Raw genomic sequence first — 25,513 nt, forward strand, 5'->3', positions numbered from 1 at the left:
TATAACTGTTCAAAATGTTTTGCAGAGAGAGCTGCCAGCAGCTAAATAGATTTGTCTTTTAACATGATTTTTTTATAATTAGGAAATAGACATTCAGTAAAATATACATATAAAAAAGATAAAAACATACTCAAAATATTTACAAACAAGGAGAAAAGTACAGATGCAGACTGCAAGCGAGATCTGAATCTTGTAATCATGTCCAAAGCTGTCAAAAGTACAAGATAAGATGTCATAACTAGGAATGAAAATGTCATAATCATGACATAAAATGACATAATATAAGATCCTGATGTGATAATTATGCGAAGATGTCGATATTACCTGAAAAGATGTTGCATTCAGAAGATCGAGATCTTATATTGCTAGGAAAAGATTTTGTGGCTACAGCATAAGGGGGTAATGACTGCATCACTGGCGCTGATGTGCTTTCATTCCAAATGCGACACTGAGAAATATTGAGGATACTTAATATGGATGACACTGTGCAGGTATCTTATGGCCTTTGGGTTTTTAGGTGAAAACCCCAAGTTGTTCTCTTCCCACAGGAACATTTTGACCATGGTTAAAATGGTTAAAATGACAAAGAATCCTTTTCTGATATAATAAATTATAGCAATGAAGCATCACATAAAGAGATCCAGATCACATTATTATGACTTTTTTGTAATGATTCTGTTTTCTTGTTTTTATTGCATATTTTCTCGTTAATGTGACATCTTATCTTGTAAGAGTGACATTTTTTTTTCATAATTATGAGTTTCTGACCATATAAAAACGCCTACTTTTTTTGCCTTTGTAAATCTATGAGCGTCCTTGAAAACAAACATCCTTTTTTTTCAATTCAGAAAACTTGAAACCATTTTCCTTTTAATACTGTTGTGATGCTGAGAGTCTAAGAGTGGGAAAATGAATGATTTCAGTGTAACCAAATGTTAAAAAGGCTTAAGTACGTGAATACTTAATAAAGGTACTGTACATTTATTTATGAATAATAGGCAGACAAAACATGCATTGATCCGGATTTTTTTTAATTCCTGTTTCATTCATTATTACTGATATTTGTGTTGCAAGTGAAGATCGCAACTTAACTGACAGACCTCAGGTGCAGCCACCGTTGGAAAGTGAGCCAATTGTGACCACAGCTTTCGGATTACCAAGACCAGTTCCTCTTTACCAAAATTGGTAGAAAGTTATACAAATTCCTACAATATCCTTAGAAATATCCAAAAGAAAGACGCATTGAGCAGACAAGAAAACCTGCAAATTATTCTTCTTTAGCCGTTTGTATTTTTTTTTTAATCATTGCAATTATCTTACAGATCAAGGGTTAGTTGGGACAATATATATATATATATATATATATATATATATATATATATATATATATATATATATATATATATATATATATATATATATATATATATATATATTTTTTTTTTTTTTTTCATTTCCTTTTGTAAAGCCCAGACAGGAAAAACTGACAAACTAAAGAACAAAATCAAACAGTGGGAGCTGCACAGCAGAAGGACTGCTGACAAGTAAAATCCTGGTCCCTTAGCGAGGATGATCCTTGTCTCTGAGTTCAAACAGCAAGCAGAAAGCAGAACAAAGCCTATGATTGACGAAACGAAGCTCCATTCATTAGATTGTGCTCGGGGCTGGGTCTCTCTGGGCGCAGACACACGCCACACAGACAGCTATCGGTGTCTGATAACAACAGTACTAACACTGAACACCAGATTAGGAGAAACAAACAAAAAAAAGCATGTAACTGGATGTTTCCAAAAATCATTAAACATTGAAAAATAATTACTTAAGCGGTCCAGTATGTGTTAAACACCAAAACTAGTTGCAAATTAATTATAAATATATATATAAAAAAGAATAAATCAAATCAAAGAAGTTGGGAACAAAATATATAACTAAACCTATACATGGAGTGACTAACATTTAAAGCTGTTTTCTTTTTTTTTTTTTCCTTTGGTTGGATGGCTGGCAGTTGCAACAATAAAACAGCTGTCCTCAGACAGCTCCACAGCCGTAGAAACCTGACCTTCCAGTGCCATGGAGGCATTATTTCAACAAAAATCAATGCGGTTAAAGGGCATTTTGGTAGGAGAGAAAGCAGCCTCTCCGTTAAAGATAGAATAAGCAGCTTGTTGTGAACAAATGTATAATGTATTTGTATGACATTTATCCATATTAACATAGAACATGCACATATTTATTCCATCCATGTTAGCAGAACATCAGCAGTTCTGGGTGTTATTTCAGCTTCCCTGTCATTCATGGTCACAATAAGTGCAGTGAATCTCCCACACATTTGCATCTAAATTAGAACTTTGAGACATTTTCTCCATAAAGACTTGTGTTATATAAGATATTTGTGTTGCTGGTTATTGTAAACATGGAACAGAAGCTTTCACAGAGACAAAAAAATAGCAGAGACGATGACAAGCCATTAAAAAAATCATAAAACTGTTGCATTAAAGGAATTTTGGTTTACAGTATATGGCAAATACAATGTATTTCAGCTAATTTGACTAGATTTCTTTTGTTTTTTTTAGACATAGAAGGAACTATTAAGAAGTAAAACATTTCAGATTAAATTTTTTCACTCAAATTATTTCCAGCTCCAGTAGCCTTGATTGTTAACTTGTTATATTAGTTTTTGCTGTGAAATCAAGATACCCAAAGAATAAAGTGGTTGGGCTTCAAGCTCTCCTAAGTTTGAAAATTACAGTTTTTCTAATCTTCCCCTTATAATTTGTTTAAAAGTCAGAGAAAGAATTTGAGATATGACGAGATATAGAAGCAAAATACTGCCTTAAGAGGCATAATGGCCGTTCCTTTAAACTACTACAACTAAAGAAGGATCTAGACTCCAGGAGACACAGGAGAGACTAAACGTTCTATAGCAGATCTGCTCCGTTTAAATCTTTTTAGCTTTTTAAAGCTGGGCTGTTTAAAATGCTAAAAGTGAACTTATCATACAATTTTTATAGGTCCGTGGATTAAGTCAGGAGCTACATCTTTATATAATACACAAAAAAATCATTAGTAACAGCTGATTATACTAAGGCTGCTAACTGTACTAATTGTAAATAAATGTTAAAGATTGCCTGAAAAGAAATTGTGTAAGAATTTAGCATTTCTTTTGAAATAAATCTAGAATGACAATCTGTCTTAAAGAAACTAGAACTAACTAAACAAGTTTAAGTATAAAGAAGCTAGAAACTGGGCGCAGTATTCAAATTGGTGCATCTCTTGTATATGTGACTTCATTTAGTTTAGTCCTGATCCCTTTGAGTGAACGCTGACTAAAAATAATTTCTATTAGAATTTATGTTAAAGCCTTTTTGACCAGTTTAAAAAGAGATGTGATTATCATAGCTCCTTTTAATTATAAATTGATTCTCATTGAGATTCAGGTCAGGATTTTACCGAGTCAATATTTCAATGCTGAGCTTAATAGAAGCTCCACATGTATTCAGTTTTGGCTTTATACAAAAATATTCCTTTTTATTTATAAATATTCCTACGTTTTGTAATTTCACTTAGTTTACAGATTGTAGCACTATTCCCTTAAAGCGAGAAAGTCTTGAATTTGATCCAAGGTAGCTTTGTGCATGGAGTTTACATTTTCTCTCTGGCTTCCTCTTATAGTCCAAAAAATCATGATGGTTTATTGGTAGGAATGCACAATATAATCGGCCCTCTATCGGTATCGGCCTTAAAACTGAATATCGGACATCGGCCACCCCACCGATATTTAACCCGATATTTGATCAGCTTCTGAGTTTCTATAGTCTAAAAAAAAAATAAAATACTAATTCTTCTTCTTCCTCAAAAACTTCTAAAGACTTAAAAACTTCTAAAGACGAGGGAAAAAATATTGATACATTAAAATATCACAATATCTTCATATGCTGATATATTGCCATTTAAAAACACCATATCAATCTCTTTTACTAATGAAATTGTCATCGTTATGCTACGAAATCCCACGAAAATTCACAAAATTGTGCCATATTTCTATATGTTGATATATTGACGCAGTATCGATCTATTTTGCTAACAAAATCTCACAAGAATTAGAAAAATATCACGAGAGTTTATAACAGAACGATGAAATTTCCCGAGATTTTAAAAAGTAAAATAGATCGATACCGCGTTTTTAAAAATCAATTTGATATCAGCATATGAAAATATATTTGAGTATATTATTTTTCAAAGTGTCAGAAATGGATAACAAAACTGCTATTTTCAATGACTACTTATTTTTGTCCAGCTTTAACATCAGTCTGATATCGGTTATCGGCTACATGAGTTTTAAAATATCGGCATATTGGATATTGGCCAAAATCCCAATATCGTGCATCCCTATTTATTGGGGATTGACTGGCAACCTTTTCAGGGTGTAGCCATCTTTTGCCCTAGAGATGGACAACAGCCTCTGTGACCCAGACAAAATATGGCACAAGAGTTCGACTGCTAAAGGTTTTTTTTAGGGCTGACGGCGATTATTTTGACAACAGTTTAACCGATCCCAAATATGTGCTGCAGAATTTTTTGGAGCCGTTTCTTTAGGCCAAAATGGTATTGCTCTTTATTTATATGAATGATAGAAATAACAGAGAGTTAAAAAGATTTTAGTCTAAATTTAAACAAAAGCCAATGCTGATAAACTTTGCCACCCTATGTATCAGACATATTTAAGATGGGTGGACTTAAGAACTTATTTTGCTCTTACTGTGCTTTGGAGGCCCCTCAAATAAGTTGGCATCTTTATTTTTAAAACATCAGACTGTTTAAAATTACCCAAATAATTAGCAAGTAACTAAGGCAATAATTAGTAAATATGCAAGACAAAACATATATGTCAACAGGGAAGTAACTAAATAATAAAGAAGTGAGTAAATAACTAAAACAGTAACTAAACAGCAAATATCTATCAAGTAAGTTGATAAATAGGAAATACGTATGTAGGAAAGTAATTAAATAGGAAAGTAGTGAGTGAATCAGTACATTGCTAACCAATAAAAAAGGATGAGGTAATGGTAAAGAGCAAAAACCAATTAGTACATTGAATAACTAGCTACTGAATGAACAAACGTGAAATAAATGTGCAAGAAAAGAGAAGTGCCTCAGTTAGTAAATACATAACAAGTAAATTAATCTTAAGTTACAAAGTCAATATAAGTGATAAATAAAAGTGAAACACATAAGACTTGATACTTAAATAAGAAAGTGCAAGAAGGTAAAACTATTAAGCAGGTAAGGAAGAAAGTAAATGCAGACATGGATATAAGATTTAAATATATTATCGATTTAAATATGATTATTTATATGCCTCAAATCTATGATTAGGTATTTCAGAATGTTAAATAGAGGATCACTGCAGCATGTCACATAAAGAGGTAAAAACCAAGATAAAAATCTGATTACTGGAAACTTTTTTTTATAAAACAAAGCAAGAGGACATTATTATGAATTTCTAAGTCATGACAGAGTTCTGGGGTTTAGTGGTTTTAACGTGTTATCAGTGTGAGACACTGGCTTCTTAGAACTGATATGAATAATACGGTTGTGTCACTCAAAATAATTGCAGAAATGATACTTAAATAAGTATGTGTTTATAAAGGCCAACAACTAAAGGCTCTGTCCTTATGTCCTTTCTTTGTCCTACAGCCGAACAGTTAAACGACCGAAAATTCAGTTTCAGAGAAGAGACCTTTGGATTTTCACAATAAGATTGGTGGATTTTTAAAAACAGGTGACTTAAATGGCTGCGAAGTTCTTGTGTGTCGTGGGAAGGCCGGTACATGGAGGGCTGAAAATGAAACGAAGCACAACAAAAGGACAGGATGACAGAGAGTCAATTGTGTAACAATTAACACATGCCGCCCTTGGCCATCCTTTCTCACCGCCGAAGATAAAGCTTTCTAATGCAGATTAGACAACTGAATGACAGGAGAGGTTCAGATCAAGGTGCTTATATAACTGCTGCTGCGAAAAAATCCCAGAAAAATCCTCAAAGAATTTAAACATGCTGCTGTCTACCTGAGCCTAATGACAGCATATCTAAAAGTCCAACTGGTTTTACAGCTGGAAACAATGACAATATATAATGCAATGCTAAAGTATTAAGGCCCATTGAACTTTTAATTTCTTAATTTATAATGAATTTTGTTGGGAGCTTAAAAGACAGATGACAGATTTTTCACAAACCAAGGTAGATAATTAATCAGTGATTTTTTTAGATACCCTGAATATTGACTGGATATGCAACACACACATAAAGAAGTGATAAATCATATCCGTGTGCCTTTAGCTTGATTACTTACACCTGGCTTGATGTAGTCGCGCCTACTGAGCACTAAATTGTAAAAGAAAATAGCATGTTAAAAAAAAAGATTACTAATAGAATGTAGGGCTGAAACATTTAATAGGATTAATCGATTACTGAAATAATCATCAACTAATTTAGCAATTGATTAAAACTGGAGTATAGAGACTCTAAAACGTGCCTTTAGTTGACAGAGCAACCCTATTAGAGCAGTAATTATATCAAAATTGTAATAAAATACATAAACATTTTGCATTTTAGAAAGCAAAACTTTTTTGTCTCTCAATATGCTGTATACAGAACTCATCATTTTCACTGGGTTTAATGTAGTGAAAAACCTTTTTTAAGGAATCTTTGGCTATCTAATTATCAGTCGATTCCATCTATCCATCCATTTTCTGACAGTGGGATCACGAGGGGTGCCGTCTACGGGCAAGAGGTGGGGTACACCCTGGACAGGTCAGCAGTCCATCGCAGGGCAACACAGAGACACACAAGACAAACAACACCTAAGGAGAATTTAGAGAAGCCAATTAACCTAACAGTCATGTTTTTGGACTGTGGGAAGAAGAGTACCCGAAGGGAACCCACGCATGCTCAGGGAGAACATGCAAACTCCATGCAGAAAGACCCCAGGCCGTTAATCGAACCCACAATACTCATTGTTGAAAGCCGGCATTACTATCCACTGCGCCACTGACCAGCCCTTATCAATCAATCGATTAATCGAAAAAATAATTGATTATTTGCAAAATAATCATTAGTTGCAGCCCTAATAGAAAGTGTCAAACATTTTTCAAGCATTTGAAATTAAACTTCATTAAACACTTTTTAGATCACAGAATTTTCTAGGAATTTCACCTTCATATATTTGTGATTATTTTGGTACGGTTTAGTTCTTGTAAAGTAAACCTTTGGTTTCTCATCTTTTCCGGCACCAGGTTTTTACCTCCACTTCTCTTTTCCTAAATTTTCTGACCAGTTTCTTTGCCCTCTCTAAAGAACAGCGTCCCGTTGAGGACGATATTTTGGAGGACTTATTTCTCACCACACCTAGCCTTTAACATCCAGACCAAAAAGTTACATCTTAGCTAAATCTGAACTGATTTCCCTCTTCCATATATTTGCTGTGATCATTATATGGCTTATGGCAAACTGCAGATTAGATCCCTATAAATTTAACAGTGATTACATTTCTTAAAATAAATGATGTTTATAGAGTGCATGGCTAAAAGTGCTTCACCAAAATATTATTGTATTTATATATTCTAAGCAGTGGATCTTCTCTGATTAATGATCTCTTTAGGAGGATGTTCATGTCTTGGAAAGTTTAGAGTTTTACTTTCGTCTTTCAATTTGTAGATGATTGACTAAAGTGTTAAGAGATGATTGAATCTAAGGATTTGTACCCTAACTGTGCTTGAAGCTGACCACTCTAGTCTGCTCCTGTTTCCTCGCGTCTTTACTAATGTTTCCAAAGGGTGGACTGAGTCACGCAGATATTTTATTTAGGGGTAAAACCAATAAAAGGAGCTAAATAAGATGCATGCAAACTTTTTCCAAACTTGATTGAAGAAAAAAAAAGTAAAACAAGGATCACTGCTACTTTTTATTGGTTTATAGCAAAAACAAACAAAAATAAATATATTTGTGTTTGGGATGTGGTAACACTTGGTTGAGTTCACTGTATTTAAATAGGCTCTTTTTAATAGCCTGTTACAATACACTTTGTGAAAAGTGTTTAACATGACTATTCAAAGTTACCTAATCCAAGAAACAACTCCACTGCTGCTATCTCTTCATCAACCTTCCACATCTGCATAATCCTGATCAGCAAACTTTAAGCTGGTTAACACTTTTTATGTGAGAACAAACATTACCTGCTTAGCCATCCTGCTATCTGTGTCAACATGCAGAATTTCCATAAGAGGAACTAACTTCACAGGTTTTTAAAGTCTTGCTTGTTTTTCTTTCAGAGAGGGAATTCCCAGACAGTTTGATGACACAATCGCTCCGATCTACAACCGACTGCTGGATCCTTTAGCTCCTAATAAGTTAGCCTTTTCTTGTTTTTGTTTGTGTAAATAACATGCGCATACCAGAAGGACCGGGTTGAAGAAAAACAAGCCAAGGATTCTGCATCAGCTGAGAAAATGCTGCGAAAACCGGTTTAGGTGCTGCTGTTTAAAGACGAAGCACAGCTAGAGTTCATCAGATAGAGAATCCTTTGCACGTTCACTGCGTTTTGAACAGATAGTGTCAACTAGAGTGGGAAGAGACCTTTTTTTTTAAAAGTACTGAGAATTTTCCCTCCCTTAAGATCTGCCTTATCAGTTGTTCGATTCAACAAATATGCACAACTTTGAGAAGTTTGGACTAAACATATAAATATAACTATTTGGCCTACTTTTATCTATAGAAGCTGATCAATCTTTTATGTCTGTATTTCTTTTGTATTGATCAAAATAATCAAAAACTAATGATGAAACTGCCCAATTATACCAGTGCATGTGTGATATTTAAAACAATCAGTAAAACAGTCTGAGCCTGGGGTCTTAACAAAACATCATTAACCCTTTATAGGGCAAGTTTGTCATCACTTGCATACCCCTTACAAATGGATCCAACCCCCCCCCGTCCCTCAGTGAGGTCTAGAAGCACAAGGTCTATATCCAGCCGTCCGGCAAACATACTGCTACATGGTTGTGCAACTTATTTCGGCATGTGATTGATCAGATGAGCCCTTGAGTGATATATTACCTGCTGTAAATTAAGTTGGAAAAAAATTAACAAGTCCAGCAAAAAAGGTAAAAAGCTAAAAAGCAAAGATAAAAAGTTATTAAGCCCAGTTAATAATGATATTTAGGTTTATAAACTAAAAAAATATAGGTGACAGTATCAGCATTAATGCCTCGAAGGTTATGTTGTACCAAAAAAAATGTGTTTCTTTCACTCTCAGAGTGTTTTTCATGAATTTCTTATTGAAGTACTTTTGTTATTTTTCCTAATATATTCGGGAAAGTTGGCGTTTCTTGTTATTATCTTGACAGTACTTTTTGCCATCAAAATATCCATATTTTATGAATGTTACAAAGGTAATAAGTTCTTGTCCTGGCAGACATGGGGAATGTGGAGTCAACAAGTCATCTCCATATCATGTATTTAATCTACCCAGCCAATTAACCAGGTGAGTCCAATCTGCACAGGTTAATTCACGGTGAATATTGGACTCACCTGCTTCAGTTGCTGGGTAGAACAAATACATGACATGGAGATGACTTGTTGACTCCATATTGCCCATGTCTGTGTCCTGGATTCACTATTGGTTTCCAATTTTGATTTTTAAAGTATTTCACTGGGTGCCCTATAAAGGGTTAAAGATTCTAAAGCAGGTATTTTTTTTTGGCTATAGCACCATAAATATCTCCAAAATCTGACCCCCCACCCCAAAAAAAAAAAAAAAGAAAAAAAACAGCCTGTTGTGCAACGCAAGTTTGTGAAAGAAAATGCTTGTTATTTAGGCTACTTTAATAATGTGTTGGTCTTTCGCATGGCAACGGAAAGCAAAAAAAAAAATGGAACAGAAAAACAGGAAGAACACGCATAGCTTTTCAAGAACGCTATAGTGTCAACCAGTTTCTTTGATCGATTGATGTAAACCTTTTTCAAAGGATATAGTTTTACACATGGTGCCTACATTAGAACAATGTTAAACTGACGGCTCACGGAGACATACAGTAATAATAACTTTATGTGTAGAGCATTTAATAAAACGCTGTTTTTAAGTCTTGCCACATTGTTTTTCTTTAACTGGATATAGGTCTTATCTATAACTGGGCCATTCTATTACATAAATATATTAATCAAAGCCATTCTGTTGTATTTCTGGTAACTTGGTTAGCTCCTGACCTCCCACATTTCTGCCATATTCCCTTCAAGGCTTTATACTATGTTTTTTATATCCTGTTTTAACAGTGTTTTTTTTTTTTTTGTAACTCCACCATAAAAGGTCAGAATCAGTGAGAATACACAAAGTAGTTAACAACATTACCACCTGAGCTGCTGATTCCTACAGCTGCTCCACAGTCTTTTAACTGATTTTCTAAACAATGTTCTCCTAGTCTAGCCTTTTAATCTATCTGGGCAGTAACCTCTTAATAGCCATGCTGCTGGCCTGACAACCTGTCTATGGCATTTCTTTAGGTTGTGGATTTAACAGCAACAAGAGCAACTAAAAGTTAGTTTTCTCCATGTCTGTTTAAACTTCCTTGCTTTTTATAGCTGCTGCACAAAATTCCATTAAGGATTTATTTATTACTCTTTAACTGGAAATGACTGATACGTTTTTTTATTATTATTATTATTTTAAAATGTGTCTCACTAACAAGCTGCTAGGTCTGGTGTATTATGCTGTTGAAAAATGTGTTACTTTTTTCTATCTTAAATTTTGCTTTCTGAGAAAGCACAGACAGGTTTTTCTGAAAATGGATGCGTTTCAAGAGATGCATGTTCTCAACTTCTCTATTTGGATTTTAGATGTGCTAAAAACAAGATTGAAAATGCATTTAGATAGTGAAAAAACTCAGACAAAACTGAACTAGAAAAGGAACTAGACACTTCTGTAAAAACAGACCTTAGTGAAAAAAAAGCCTATTCCATTTTCAGACTAAAGGTACAATTGTCTTTATATTGAAATATTTCCTCCATCCAGCCATAACCTTGCAAACTACAATTCATGTTAAAAGAAGGGGAGCAAGACTATGCTATTTGCCCCATATGGACATGGGGATGTTTATGTGACATGAGGATCATTAAACACTTCATAATAGTTTTATTTTCCAGTTCTACACCTGGACACACTGCCTGCTTCGGATGATCGACCATGTGCACCGAAATTAACGTCCACCAGCTGTCAACGGCGGGAAAACAACAGCATGAATACAAACTAGATGGCAAGGAAAAAACTAGAGAAATGGGGCTGATCTAAAAAGAAAATTGTGAAATCTATGCAAATGACTACAATGAATTAGTTAGCATTTATGGCAATGGAATTATTCAGTCATAAAAGGCGGTAAGCATAATAAAAGATAATGAGAGTAAAAAGCTCATTTATTGATGCTCATAAAATCAGAGTTCTGTATGGCAATTTCTCATTTGAGCATTACTTAAATACATTCTTACATGGACCTCTAAGCATTAGGAGGCCTGATATGATGGGCAAAAATCCATTATCATGAATAAGTACCTGGATATTCACAGTAAACTGTACAGGAGTAATAACACTCATATTATTTACAGGTTGGATCAGAGCTAAGGTTACTCTGAAAAGTATTGATACTCTAACACTGTATCCAGACAATTTGTCTTTGTACAGATACTAAAGACAAGTGGTGTTTGCATATTTTTACTATTGTTGATTTTAGATTATTTGATTATTTGCAGTTTAAAAGAATATTACATCAGACAATGTTAAAAAGTTTTCAGAAGAGGTTATGTTTTGGTTATTTTGCATCTTTTTGCATATGTAGATTCTGTGATTCTACTCAGAGGTAGAAGTAGATTTTTTACGTTCAGAAAAATACGTTTATGCTTGTAATTACTTTTCATTTTTATCCCTGTGGTATTAAGAAATTTTATATTTTCTTGGATAATGATATCATGTTTGAAATTTTTGTATCCAAATTCTAAGAAGGCTGAAAACTCATGGGCCTCAGGAAGCACTTATTATGACTCTTTGTTTACTCTTCTGTGGCCATCTTATAAGATTTTGTGTGTTAGAGAAGCACCTTATCTAAAACTGAGAATTTACTTTGATAAGCTCACCCAGAAGGGTTAGGGCGAATGGTGTACTATTTGACCAACTGAGAAAAAAAAACACACTATCAAAGGTAAAAATCCTTGCTGGATAATATATCCTACTCATGCATGAATCTGCTGCAGAGCTAAAGAGTTGCTTAAGTAGAACACTACTGCACCCTAAGTGAAAGGTGAAATGATGACAAAAAGATAAAACCAAAAACGTGCATCATCAGGCAAATGCCCACACTAATAATGCCAAACCTTGTATAGAAGCAACCAGGATGAGAGAAAGAATCAATCAAAAAGAGAAAAATCATAAGAAAACTCTGTGACACAAATATTTTATCATTATTTTTCTCTCAAATAACTGAGATAAAACTGCTCAAGTGTGATGCTAAACTATTTGAAAAGATCATCAATATTTGGCAAAAAATAAGAAATACCAAAGTATTATTAAATAGATCTTGCTGGATTATTATAAATAAGTTCATAAGCTAAATATTACATTAAAAGATACATATTATTTTAGATAGAGTTATAGACTATACCTTAGTTTAAGGTCTACAGATGTGTCAGCAGGCATGACCTTACATGACACTCTCACTTTAGGACAATCTTGACCAACATAAGACAGTTTCCTAACATAATCAAGTTTCTATTATTTAAAAACCAACAACATCCTTATACTTACATGTTATACTCCAATAAACTGGTGATTTAAAACTGCCTTACTTTATTCAGAGTGATGTATGGTGCTCCATTAGAATCTACCTCAGGCTGGATGCGGCCCAGCATAGTAATTTATCTAGCCGTCAAGAGCCAAAAAAAGGCCATATTGTCATAAATTAAGGGTATATGTTCTGTTAATGTGTATAAAAGGCTGAAAATACTCAATAAATGGGAATACAGTTATAATGCCAGAGCAGTGCTCTTTGTTAACTCAGTGAATAAGTCCAAAGTTTGATTTTTACACCTGCAAGCATCCCTTTCAAAAGAAATTACGACAGTGAAGTGGCCCAATATAAAAATGGAAAACAAAATACATTCATCCTAAGAGGACAATTAGAAGAAGGTCAGAAACACAAAAACGTCCTTTACCATGAGTGTCGTCGGACTGGTTAAAACCACACAGCTGACAGATGGAGCGGACCCACTTGTTCATCTCTTCCTCCGTCTCAGCTACGAGATAAAAAGTGCGATCTGAGGTCTTGATGTCGAAGACAAAGCTGTCCTGGAATTCCTTCCTCTTGAAGGTCAGGCCAGCGTCCACCTGCTCACAGCAGTGCAGGTCGATGACCCGGATGGGCTTCTTCGAGTGGTCGTTTTTGTAATACTCCAGAACATCGGGGTCACCGCTCATTCGGCCACTCCGAAGCATAAACCAGCGTTTCTTCCATGCCTGAAATGAAAGAAAAAGGGTATGAATGTGAGCTTAATGTCCAAAAACAATGCATTTACAATAATATTACATTGAAGAAGCATCTGTCATTGGAAGCAACACCATGCTTTTTTCCAAGGAAAAAAACAAAACACGTTTGTATAGGTTTAAATCTCACTGTGCAAAAAGGGAAAGTGTTGCAATGGTGGCAGTCTCAACAGCTGGACGCTTGATCTGTTGTTTACTGTTGATCAAAAACACCAAAGAGAAAAGTCTGCCTTTTTAAGCACACATGTGGTTGAGTGTGGTTCGTGTATATCTTAGTGACTGCGAGGGGAAGGGGGGGACTAGCAGGTGTTTACTCCCTCCCAACGTATTTCCTGTGCAGATATCCCTCACTGAGCGAAGAGAAGCAGCGCTCCTCCATGACAGCTTCACTGAAAGACTGCAGACTCCTTCCGCTACAAGAACAGGACAAAAGGCAATTTTCTGCTCCATTCAAATCAAGTCAAATCAGCATATAGTCACTGAAGGTTTATCTGAGAAAAAAACAAACCGCTGCTTATACAGGTGCAACTATATACATTAGAAGATTGTAAAAAATTGTATTCGTTTTAAAGAATTCAACAAAAAAAGTGTCAATCTGTTATGTAGATCCATTATACTCTGACTTATTATGGTAGGTGTCTACTTCTATTCACTTGATGATCTTGGCTAATTACCTTGGCATACTAAACAAGGGCTTAGTGGGGAAACAACTTTGGTAGAAATAGTAACACATACATGTGACAGGGAGAGCTGCAGCCCTCTGGGGATTGTGAGGCAAATCCAAAGTCTAGACCAAAGTCAGTGAAGCTGTCTGCTAGGTCAGTTACAGAACATTTCATGCTCCCCTTTACTTAACAGCTTTATAAATATGCTGATTTCATTTCCAAGTAAACTTAGTGCCGGTTCACAACACTCAAAAGTACCAAAAGTCGTTTCAATAACCACAGCATTGTTTGTTCTTGGAACTGCATGACCAAAACCCAAAAGCAAATCTATGAAGTCTGTCACTATTAAGTAGAAGCATGGGTGGATGGCCCACATATACCACACTGATGGAGAAATGCATGCCATAGAAGCCTCTGCAATGAGAGCTGTTTATAGCATCAACTTTATAGAATACACATAGTCTTCGGTATCCTTATAATGATCCTTTTTTATTGGTCTTACTTTATATAAAAATGATTGGAGATAGTAAATGTTGGGCTTTGGTTAACTGGGAACCATATTGCTCTATATAAGCAGGAATAAATATATCATTCTATTATTTATTCAATCTAATCTTTTGTTATAATATAACTAAAACACAATGTCATTTTATTAACAATATATTGTATAGAGCTTCACCTCGATGAATACAATAACATCTATGTATTTGTTTTTTATGAACAGCAGCCTTCCATGATTCATCTCCACATGGTTAGGCAGTAGTCATTGTAAAGACTCTGTTCTCTGTACTGTGACACAAAAGAGGAAGATAGACCAGGAAGGGAAAGGGGGCATAAAAGAGTGTGGGCTGGGCTTTTGGACATGTGCCAGGGATGCACTTCCAGCAGGCAACGTCTCACATGCAGGCTGCTGACACACAGGATCCTGCTGGCCCCCTCCCCCTCCATGAGCACAGACACTGCCGCAAGGCTAATGCTTCCTCTCCCAAAAAAAGAAAAAAAATCACCCTACAAATACGATCTTCTTAATCTCTTCTGGAGGTACGAACATTTTTTTTTTCTATTTTGGGGGCCATTAACCTCAAGATACAGAGATGAAATGAGTGATGGCTGACAAAGCTTCCTTGGCTTCACTGCCCTGGTAATGTGTGTATTGGCAACCTGTCACCATCTGTAGCGGCTCACAGGGACATTAGGATGGAGAGTGGAAACCTTTCCTATCTATCTTCTGATAGGAAAAATGGAAAAGTTACAGAGGGAATATGAGTGAACTCAGCAGGTGTATCAGCGAGTCTGAAAACACAAGAGAGAAGGAGAAAATAGTAAAACTAAGGACCTAATTTCAAAGCTTGGGTGTCTACCTGGATCCTCTGCATTAGTATGCAGGTTTACTTCAATCTGGCTTAAACAGAAATGGGATGCAACCAACTGGCCCAAAGAGACTTAAACAATATCTAGAATACCTAAGTGTAACAGGAATGAACAGGGTGATAGACAGGAAAGACAGAATAAGCGGATGCTAATAATATAATTTATCTCGATGTAGAAATATAGAAAGTCATAAATATATGTGTTTTTACCAAAGTACTATGAACTTTCTTAAGAAAACTCTTTTGACCTTTTCCATTGATGCAATACTGATATCAAACAGAGAACCTGAGTAGTTCAAATTTAACCTGAAATTTTAATGTTTACTATTTTTATTCAGACTTAAAAAAGCTAGAGGGACAGGAATAGTTTTTTTTTTAATGCTTTGCCCATTTAACATTTTTCCCCCTAAAATTCAACAAAGAAAAACAAAACAAAAACACTAGTAGCTCCATCACCGTCTGTCTTAAAGTGACCAAGGGACCTTACAAATTTCTACAGTAGTAGATCGCTCTGCATGCATATAAAGTTGTTCTGTATAACTTATTGAGCAGTTAGTCTTTTATATTTAGTTTGTATGTGTAACACTATATTTTTTTTTTATCTATTTGTGTTTCTGTGGATTTAATGTATCAAGATCATGTGACCAGAGGAACGATACTGCTCCACAACTTATGCCAGAGGTTCCTCCTACAAAGATAAACATTCTACAGTCCTAAAGTTACACACAGCTTGGGAAATAACTGCTAATGGTCTATAAAGTGTCTCTTTTGCCTATATTCTCTGCTGGCCAGATGTTGAATTCCCTGTCGAGTTGAAGTCCCAGAACCCCCCTCATGTATGAATTAGTTTTCCTAAAATTCGAGAATAAAAAGTATGCATTCAAGGGATGTACTGAAAAGTATTCTCAGACACTGTCATCATTTTTTTTTTCAGATTAGGGGATGTTGCCATAATGACTGTTGTGTTATTTGTTGCAGCATGGGGGGGGGGGGTTAAACCAGGGTAAAAAGAGCGGGGTGGTTTATAATCGGGTTTTATGTGTTTACTTTTTTTGTTTCTGTTTATGCGCTATTTTAAAGGCCTGAAATGAAAAAATACAAATCTAGGCATTTGTATTTATTTTTATTTTAATCTAAATAATAGCGTATTTTCAGAAGCTGTGTCCATAATGGACACATCGTATTTTAAGAAATACCAAATAATAATTGGTTTCAGAATTTCTGACTAAACATCCAGTTCACTGCAATTACTGCAAACATATAAGAAAACTCCACCGTTAAAGTGACCTTGTTATGCACAGTTTTAACTGTATTTTTAAAAAAAATTAAATAATAATAGCAGGATAGGAAAAAAAAATCATGTTTTAACTACAAACAATTACTTGGAACCAGATGGAAACATGAATGAGTTTGAATTACAAAGGAGTCATAAAACAAGCAAATATGCTCAGGTTAGCTTAGACTTAGCAAACAAAGTGAATATTGTTAACAGGAGACACGTGAGTTTATTGACCACTGCGGCTATATTAAGTCAGATTTGTATTTAAGAATAAATGGCTGTTTGTTAAACATTTTATTACTTTAAGTACTAAGTATATTAATGCTGTCTTGTGGAAACTGCAGAAGCTCTGCAGTATCGTGAGGCACTGGTGAGGAAAAAGCTGCCTCTAGTAAAGGGGTGTAGTGGAACAGGCAAGGTGCCTACAGCAGAGAAAGATGTAATTCACGGTTTGGCTGTTTTTCAAAGGGTTGATTAAAATACATTTGAAGCAACACCTAAAGCTTAAACTAAAGGCTGAAGATGGTACAAAGCAAAGATTAATGTGGGAGGAGCAAGAGCTGGGTCCTTTAAGGAAGGCGGGACAAAAGAGAAGGGCCCTCTAGTTCTTCTGTGGCAAGCCGAATGACAATATTGAATGTTTTAAGGTGAAAACTATCATGAAATTGATTTAGATCAACTAATACTGGTAAAAATGCAGAAAGGTTTTTACTGTACTTTAGGGCTGCGACTAACGACTATTTGCAAATCGATTAATAATCCGATAGCCAAAGCTTCCTTAAAGAAGACTTTTTACGAAATTAAACCAGTTGAAACTAAAACTTTTCCACCTAAAGCCGGGCATACACTGTGCGATTTTTTCAATCGTTGCACACAGCTGGGGTTTCGTCATACAGTTTGATCAGTACCTGCATGAACTCACTGTGAATTCACACTGTACGACACTTACGACGGGTTTCGTCGTACAGTGTGAGTTCACAGCTCACGAAGTATGTTCGGCCCGACGCTCTGATGCGATCTAACTGCTCACACTGCACGACTAAAAAGCACGTCGGACTCAGCTCCGCAGTGAGATGGAGCTGATTTGAATTGTCTATCCGGAAGCCAAACAAATAGAAGGGGAATATGAAGCTCACTATAGTGAAACGCGCTGCCTTGGCATTTGTCCAATTCTGTGCTGAAAGCCCTAAAAAGAAAAGGTGATGACATATTTTGACAAAGACATGGCTGAGCAAACATGGCTCCTATGGTCTGTCAATTTTGCAGAAAGAATTCCATTTCACTCGCACCCCGCCATGCTTCGTGGTTTACATCTGAGAGGACGGATAAAAAGAAGAATCCTTGTTTGTGCATGCGCACTGAGCGATTTGCCCATGACGGTCGTAAGTTCGGGAGAAAAACAAATATGTTTGATTTTCGTCCGAACTCACGATTCCTGATCAGGAGGTGTGGTCGTGAGAGGCTGATCGCCCCTCGTAACCCCCTGTACACTACATGACTCACAATCAGGCTGAACGTCGGCCCGAGCGAAAAAAATTCTCACATGACTGGAAAATCGCCCCGAAAATCGCACAGTGTACGCCCAGCTTGAGGGGTTCTGGATAGAGAAAATGACAGGCAAAACATATTTTTATCTTAAATTTAAAACGTTCATATATTTTTTTATTTTATTTTGATATAATTACTGCTCTAAGTGGGTCACAATGTCAGCCAAAAATATATTTTACAGTCTCTAAACTTCAGTTAATGATTAATCGATTACTAAACTAGTTGACGCTTATTTCAATAATCGATTAATCACTATTAATCCGATTAATTGTTTCAGCCCTACTGTAATCTTAAGGATTTTAAGGCATACGCATGACGTTAACTTAATTGGGCAAAGAACTAATCATGAAGCACTTGGATCAGTGTCATTATAGAAAAAGAAACAAATTGGGACAACTTTAGCTGTTTTAAATTATTTTAAAAGTGAATGTTGTTACTTTTTTTGGCTAATTATAGACAACTAATAATGATTCACTAACATATAAACACCTTCCCCCAAAAAAGTATCTTTATTCAAACCTCCTACTTTATCTATGTAGACCCTATCATAATTATACATTTCCTTTGGTTTTTCACATACTGACAGTAATGTTTTAGCTGCATACATCTTTGTCTCCAGGAAGTGGAGGTTATGATCTTATCTTCACTGTGTGTAGCTAATGCGAACCAAGGTAGCGGGGTACACAGCTTGTTGATTTATTTCCAGTCAGCCTGATTTACTGGTAACAGCCAAAACCGTTTATGTCAGGGAATCAAAAATAAATAATTAATTTCCAGGAACTATGTAATAAGCACAAATATGGGAGGGTTATAAGGACATGAGTAAATGTAATGGTAAATGTCGTAGTACCACTGATTCCAAAGAAGAAATACTCCTTAGTTTTCCGCCTTTCTTCTGTTGAAATTGAGTCACAGCAACACACAAGACCAAACATTGATGTTTTGATTCCTATCTTAAATAGTTGGAGAAACGTAGGTGTCAATTTTAATTTTGTCTTACTTTTCTTAAAAAGAAAAAGTAGTACTTCACTTAATTGAAAACTGGACCACTGCACATTTTAAAGTTTGGTTAGTCCTGATATCTAACAGCTTTGGTCAGGGTGGTAGACACAAAGCAAAAAATTTTAAAGAAATGATGTAACATTACAGGACTGGTCTTATCCTTAGCCACAGTTTCTATGGCCTCAGTCTAATCAATTGCCGTATCAGCCTGCATGTGCATCCTGTGCCATCCATGACTCAAATTTGAGCAAAACTTCCCTAACAAAATGGATCACGAGGGAGGAGGACAAGAAAATTAGACAGCCAACCCACAGCCTGTCCTACAGAGCATGTCTGAACATATCGATCACTGTCTAAGCACTGGAAAGTAGGAGCTGAAGCTGTAGAACTAGGCTGAACTCTCCGGTCTCTCCCCTCCCCCCATCTCACAGCTCAGAACAGGGAAAAAAATAGTGTGTAGGGGAGGGTAGTAGGAGGCAGAAACACTGCCCTTGATAACAACTGGACTGGACAGTCCTCAGGAACACAAAGCTTTGAACCAGCCCACAAATTACACAAAAAAACTATGTAGTAGCTAGAATACATATTACAAACCACAAGGGATATGTTGCAACTCTCATATAACAGTGCTTGCTCATCATATTACATCCTTTATTTTTTGCAGGAGAGATCAAAGTCAAATAAAAGGTTAAATCCAAGCTGAAAACAACACAGTGTTTGAAACTAACACCAATCGCTATGAAAATGAGCCAGACAAGATCTGTGAAAAGTGCCACCTAAGAATGGAGTTAAAAATCTAACGCGTTGCCGGTTGTAAAGGTCTTAAGTCATAATAAAAGAGAGAAAGATTGCCTGCCAGCCCTCAGAGTTCTCCATGAGAGAGAGCAGCCATACACATCTATGGTGAGAAGGATTCAGTCCCTGTCTTGTATAACTACTGTATCCCAGGAAGGCTTGAGTTGACTTTTTTTTTTATTGATTTGTCCTATACCGAGATCCAGAAACACAGAGACGGCCTCACAGCACAAAGGATAACACATCTGCATCTATTGTAGATTATGGGGAAGGAAAGCAAGTAACAACAAAACTATAGACAACTTCCCTTCTGAGAGGGCTGCTGACTAAAAATAGAATCAAAAACTGTCTCATCTGGAAGGATTCTTTTGTTTCTCTAACATGTTGATGTTTTTTTTTATTTTTTGGAGAATGACAGAACAACCATTCTGTTGGAGGAAATCAACGATTCACAGAAAAGCTTCCTAAAAATGACATAAGTGTTTTTCTTAACAGTTTTGCAAGACTTCAAAGAACACAGAGCTAAAAAAAAAAAAAAAAACTCACCACAGGGAGATTCTAAGAGTCTTGTTTATTTGCATCAAATTTATCACTCTACCACCGCAATAGCTCAGACCAATCAAGTTAGTCGTGGAATAAACAATTAACCAAGGTGTGCCCTTTTACAGGAATGGAGAAATGTGTGTTTAATAGTAGGCTGTGTCAACAGGCGGAATGATGGGAATCAGTCAACATGTTTTTTAAATGGCTATCAGCAAACATCCAAGTTAAACAAGAGTGTTATTCAGGCTACAGGATAGAACAGTCTTGTTTACCTCGGGTCCTATTAAAGCAGAGGAGTTAGCAGGTTGTTGTCGTTGAATCTGCCTCCCCTAGATCACACACACACACACACACACACACACACACACACACACACACACACACACACACACACACACACACACACACACACACACACACACACACACACACACACAAACTACAATACTTGTTCTGCTATATGTAGTGAGGACCATGTGCTGACTCCCATTGGCTTCCATTGATTTTCGGTCATTTTCAACCCTTTCTATGCCCTAAACCTAACCATTACCAATGCATACCTCACCCTAATTTACACCCTAGCCCTAAAACTCACCATTAGCAAAATAGCTTGTGAGGACAGCAAAATTTCCTCACTTTGAAACAACTGGTCCTCAATCTGATGGGGAAATTGAAAAAGTGATCCTCACTCTGATGGTTAGACAGGTACACACACACTATACAGCTGCACAAAAACTGGCAGGGAGTATATCTATGCCATGTAACCACTTCACCTGTGGACATCTGCTACCCTAAGTGGCCAACTTTTGTTTTGGTCACATTAGCACTAAATGATGAACATCTCTTGAACCTGACACTTGCTTAATCCTTTGCAATGATACATCCCTCCTCCTGCTTGACCTTTAATCAATAGGTCAACAGGTACTAATCTAGGCTTTGGCCGGCTGCTCACAACAGGTGAATCACATTTGTGAAAAGCTACCCTTCCAAAACCACTCACTGTAAAATCCCTGTAGAGCCTATTTAGAAAAATTTGAAACATCTAAGACTTCTTAATGTCTAAAACGGATATCAAATTCAGAACTTTTTTTAAACCTTCAATATTAAACAATTAACTAAAGTCTCTACCCAGACTGACCAGCCAATGTCAGCTTGTCAAACCTGTGATGTTTTTAAAAGAACTGAACCTCTGTCATCTACTAAACATATAACATATGATTGTTGGTACTTTTAAAGGGGTTAAAAGAAGGTGGATGACAACAAAGTAGAGGATTCTGCTCCGTAGACACTTGAAAACCAGAGCTACTACTATACTTGGTTGGTTTATATTATACCTTTTTCAATACAGAGCAAAACATGAGTAAAGATCTAAATAATCCTCATGAGTTGGTGTCTGAGCAGCAACCTATCGCTGACCTTTTAAAACAATTTTTGGAGCAGTTGGAGAACAACTATGCAAGAAGGCTACGTCCAGGAAGCAGCTACCTTAACCAGGTTGTGTCTGCACTGTAAACAAATGCCTTCTTTCTCTGATCAGGGAGGGGAGATGTGAGGCAGAGCATGATGATTCAAATCAAGTTAAAAAAAGAGGCTGTTCTAGCAGCTAATCTGCACAGGGCAGATCTTTTAATCTATTATCCAAGTCGAGACAACCTGTATTTTGGCCGCATGGTAAATGGTAAATGGCCTGTACTTATATAGCGCTTTTTCAAGTCAGGAGACTTGACCAAAGCACTTTATACTACATTCAGTCATTCACCCATTCACGCACACACTGATGGTGCCAAGCTACATTGTAGCCACAGCTGCCCTGGGGCTCACTGACAGAAGCATGACGTTGCAGACTATGGTCTGATCTGGCAAGCGAATGAAATGCGCTGCACCCAGATAAGAGAGGTGGCTTTACTTTACAAATATTTGTCTATGTGCTTGGAAGCAAAATATTCATTCATTAATACCCACAAAGTTCTACTGAACTGCTGAATGATTTAGCCAAAAATCTAAGTTGTAATTTTTCTTTCAACCAATAATGTGATTGCGATTTAATTTTCTTTTATTTGGACTGATGACTAGCAGATGTAGATTTTGGTGTTTTACTGTTTTCATGACCTTCAAAGCTTTCTTGCCCAGAGTCCATTTTCACAGGGCTTTACTGTAACCGTTGGTTGATAAAGTGCTTACTTCTACTCCCATGCACTGATCTGCATGCAAGCTGCAACCCTGTCTTCCCCACTTAAAGAGCATCATCACCACCTAAAAAGCTGGAGTGAAAAAGTCAGCGTCTTCGTTGGTCGGTGTCTGCTCGTCAAATTGAGCTTCGCTAAATCGCAATTATATTGCAAAAGCAATTAATTGCTTAGTGCTGTTTTAAAAACATGATTACATCTTAGGCTTGTTATAGGCTACTTCGATAGGCTTTTCCTTCCATGATGTTGACTTAACTTTCATATTAATCTGCATTAAAATAAGGCTTGAAATATTCTCATGCCTTCAAAGAGACATTCTCATAAGGAGCTAACACCTGTATGTATTTTACACACTTTTAACTGAACTTGATTCTGATGAATGTATCCAAAATAAATGGCTCTTTGGATAACATACATTGCATAGCTAACATTATACAGTTATACAGAGATGAAGTGACATTCGTAAATTTTTAAAAATTAAGTCACTGAGAAAGATCTGCAGTAGGATATTTGTGGTAAGGTGACATTTACCCAGTACAAAAAAGGCATTTATTTGTTTAATTTTCTTCAAAACAACATCAAATTAGAAATTTGAGGTAATAAGTAGCCTATTTATTATATTTCAATATAAACTATCAAATATGTATCTAAAGATCAAAAATCTTTCCAACTGGTGTCATTATTTAGTATGTTGTAATTTAGTAACTATACTTTAATAGTATTACAATAAGTTGCTGATTACGAAATATTACCAATTATATACAATTTACATTTTATTTTGTTTAAACCGTCAGAGATTTATTATAAGGAGAGCAAATTCAATCCATCCGCTTCAAATAAATACTTATTTAAATATCCCGTGTTGTTTAAAAATGCTGCATCCCCCCCCCCCCAAGAAATATATATATATATAGTGTTGTGCCTGAACGCGTTCATTGAACGAAAGTTCATGAACTCGTTCATATTTTGGGCGAACGTGAACTGAACATACTGCATTACTGCCTGATGAACGTTATTGTGAACTCGTTCATTCTGGTGTCTGTGAACGGCACGCTCTCTCAGTTCAACTCCGTTTAATAGGTTGCCAAATTTCTATAGAGTCCTCCAGGCGAAACCCCGGCTAAATCAAACCGTAAGCAGGCCTTAATATGTAGCGGGAAAAACACCCAATCTGGCAACACCAGCTACCAGCGTCGTAGCCTACAGCCGCATGCGTCATCTAAACAAAATGCCGCGTGGAAGCCACAGCAGCGTGGAGGCGACAAAGCAGCAGTATGATCACTTAAAACAGTTTTATGACCAGGTGGTCGGTGAGGATGATGGCAACAAGTTTGCCCGCCGGCTTTCAGTAAAAAAATCCGCACTTCAGTAACCTTAAATTCCTACCTCAGCTTGGTCCCTCAGTTTGTGTTAGTAAAATCTTCTTGAGCGGAGGTCTTCAACAGGGGATCCGCGACCCCTAGGGGGTCTACGGAGGTACTGCATGAGGGTCTGCATGGTTAGTTGATATTTTTATATTCCCCCCCTGCAATTTTTTCCCCCACTAATTGAAATGTCTTTAAATACTCATTAACATGAAATCAAAACACTGTAGTAAACAGATAAATGGAGACAAAAGATGTCTTTCAGTCATCAATGCACACATTCAGCGACACACAGGAGCTCTTTCAAGCTGGGCACCGTTTCCTTCACAACAACCAGGAATCAGAATCAGAAAAACTTTAATAATCCCAGGGAGAAATTAATTTCTTTACATTACTCCATCTGTAATAGAGTGACTATATGACACAATTTCATACAATATATATAGTTAGGGGGTCCCCGCTCCATCTCGCCATCAGTTTGGGGGTCCTTGTCTGGAAAACATAGAAGACCCCTGTTCTTGAGGGTTTTACTATCCATGTAACTTGTTTGTTAAACCTGCCTGGTATAATTTTCCAGGATTCCAGTATTCCTTTTTAGTATGTATTGAAATGGAATTTCAAATGGAAAAAAATTATTAAAATAAAAAAAAACATTTGCACCTTAAAGACTACTTTCCTATTTTTCTTTTAATAATTACTCATAAAAAAGACCATTCAAGCAGCACATTTTCCTGATGTTTTTGAGAATATACTGTAGGGGTGAAAGCTGCAGCTGCTACTAGTGTGAAGTGAATGGACAGCAACAAAGCGTTAAAGCAACAATGGGGAAATCTGTCCCCTCAATGCTAATGTAAACCCTGGTTGGATAAGGATTCAAAACTGGATATGAAGATTAAATCTGACGCACAGTTTCAGTGTTACAACTGATAAAATAATTGCTGTCTGTGGTTCTACAGTAGGCTATGGTGTAATTGAGCAATATATGAAAAAAAAAAAAAAAGAACTATGAACTAGTTCATTTTTTGGTTTTGAATTATGAACTATGAACTGAACTAGTTCATTTTAAAATGTGTGAACTGAACTTTGAACTAGTTCACGTAGAAAGAGAACTTTCCCAACACTCTATATATATATATATATATATATGGCATTGTGAGCCATATCTTTCCAAAGAGTGGCTC

At 36.2% G+C, this 25,513-nt stretch overlaps 1 protein-coding gene across 3 annotated transcripts in view; it reads right to left on the bottom strand.

Moving 5' to 3' along the window:
• The window catches only part of gab2 (GRB2-associated binding protein 2), a 64,707-nt gene that overhangs the window by 18,886 nt on the left and 20,308 nt on the right, over window positions 1–25,513 (bottom strand). For 2 of the 3 annotated variants that reach the window (XM_038282845.1, XM_038282844.1), the window contains exon 2: window positions 13,253–13,553. In XM_038282845.1, coding sequence (XP_038138773.1) covers window positions 13,253–13,553 — 301 coding nt within the window. Of the gene's footprint in view, window positions 1–8,235; window positions 8,428–13,252; window positions 13,554–25,513 lie in introns of those variants that run through there. The other variant, XM_038282846.1, reaches the window with a different exon arrangement.

The sequence above is a fragment of the Cyprinodon tularosa genome, unplaced genomic scaffold (assembly GCF_016077235.1).
Source record: "Cyprinodon tularosa strain WSP-4 unplaced genomic scaffold, ASM1607723v1 ctg188, whole genome shotgun sequence".
Lineage (NCBI taxonomy): Eukaryota > Metazoa > Chordata > Actinopteri > Cyprinodontiformes > Cyprinodontidae > Cyprinodon > Cyprinodon tularosa.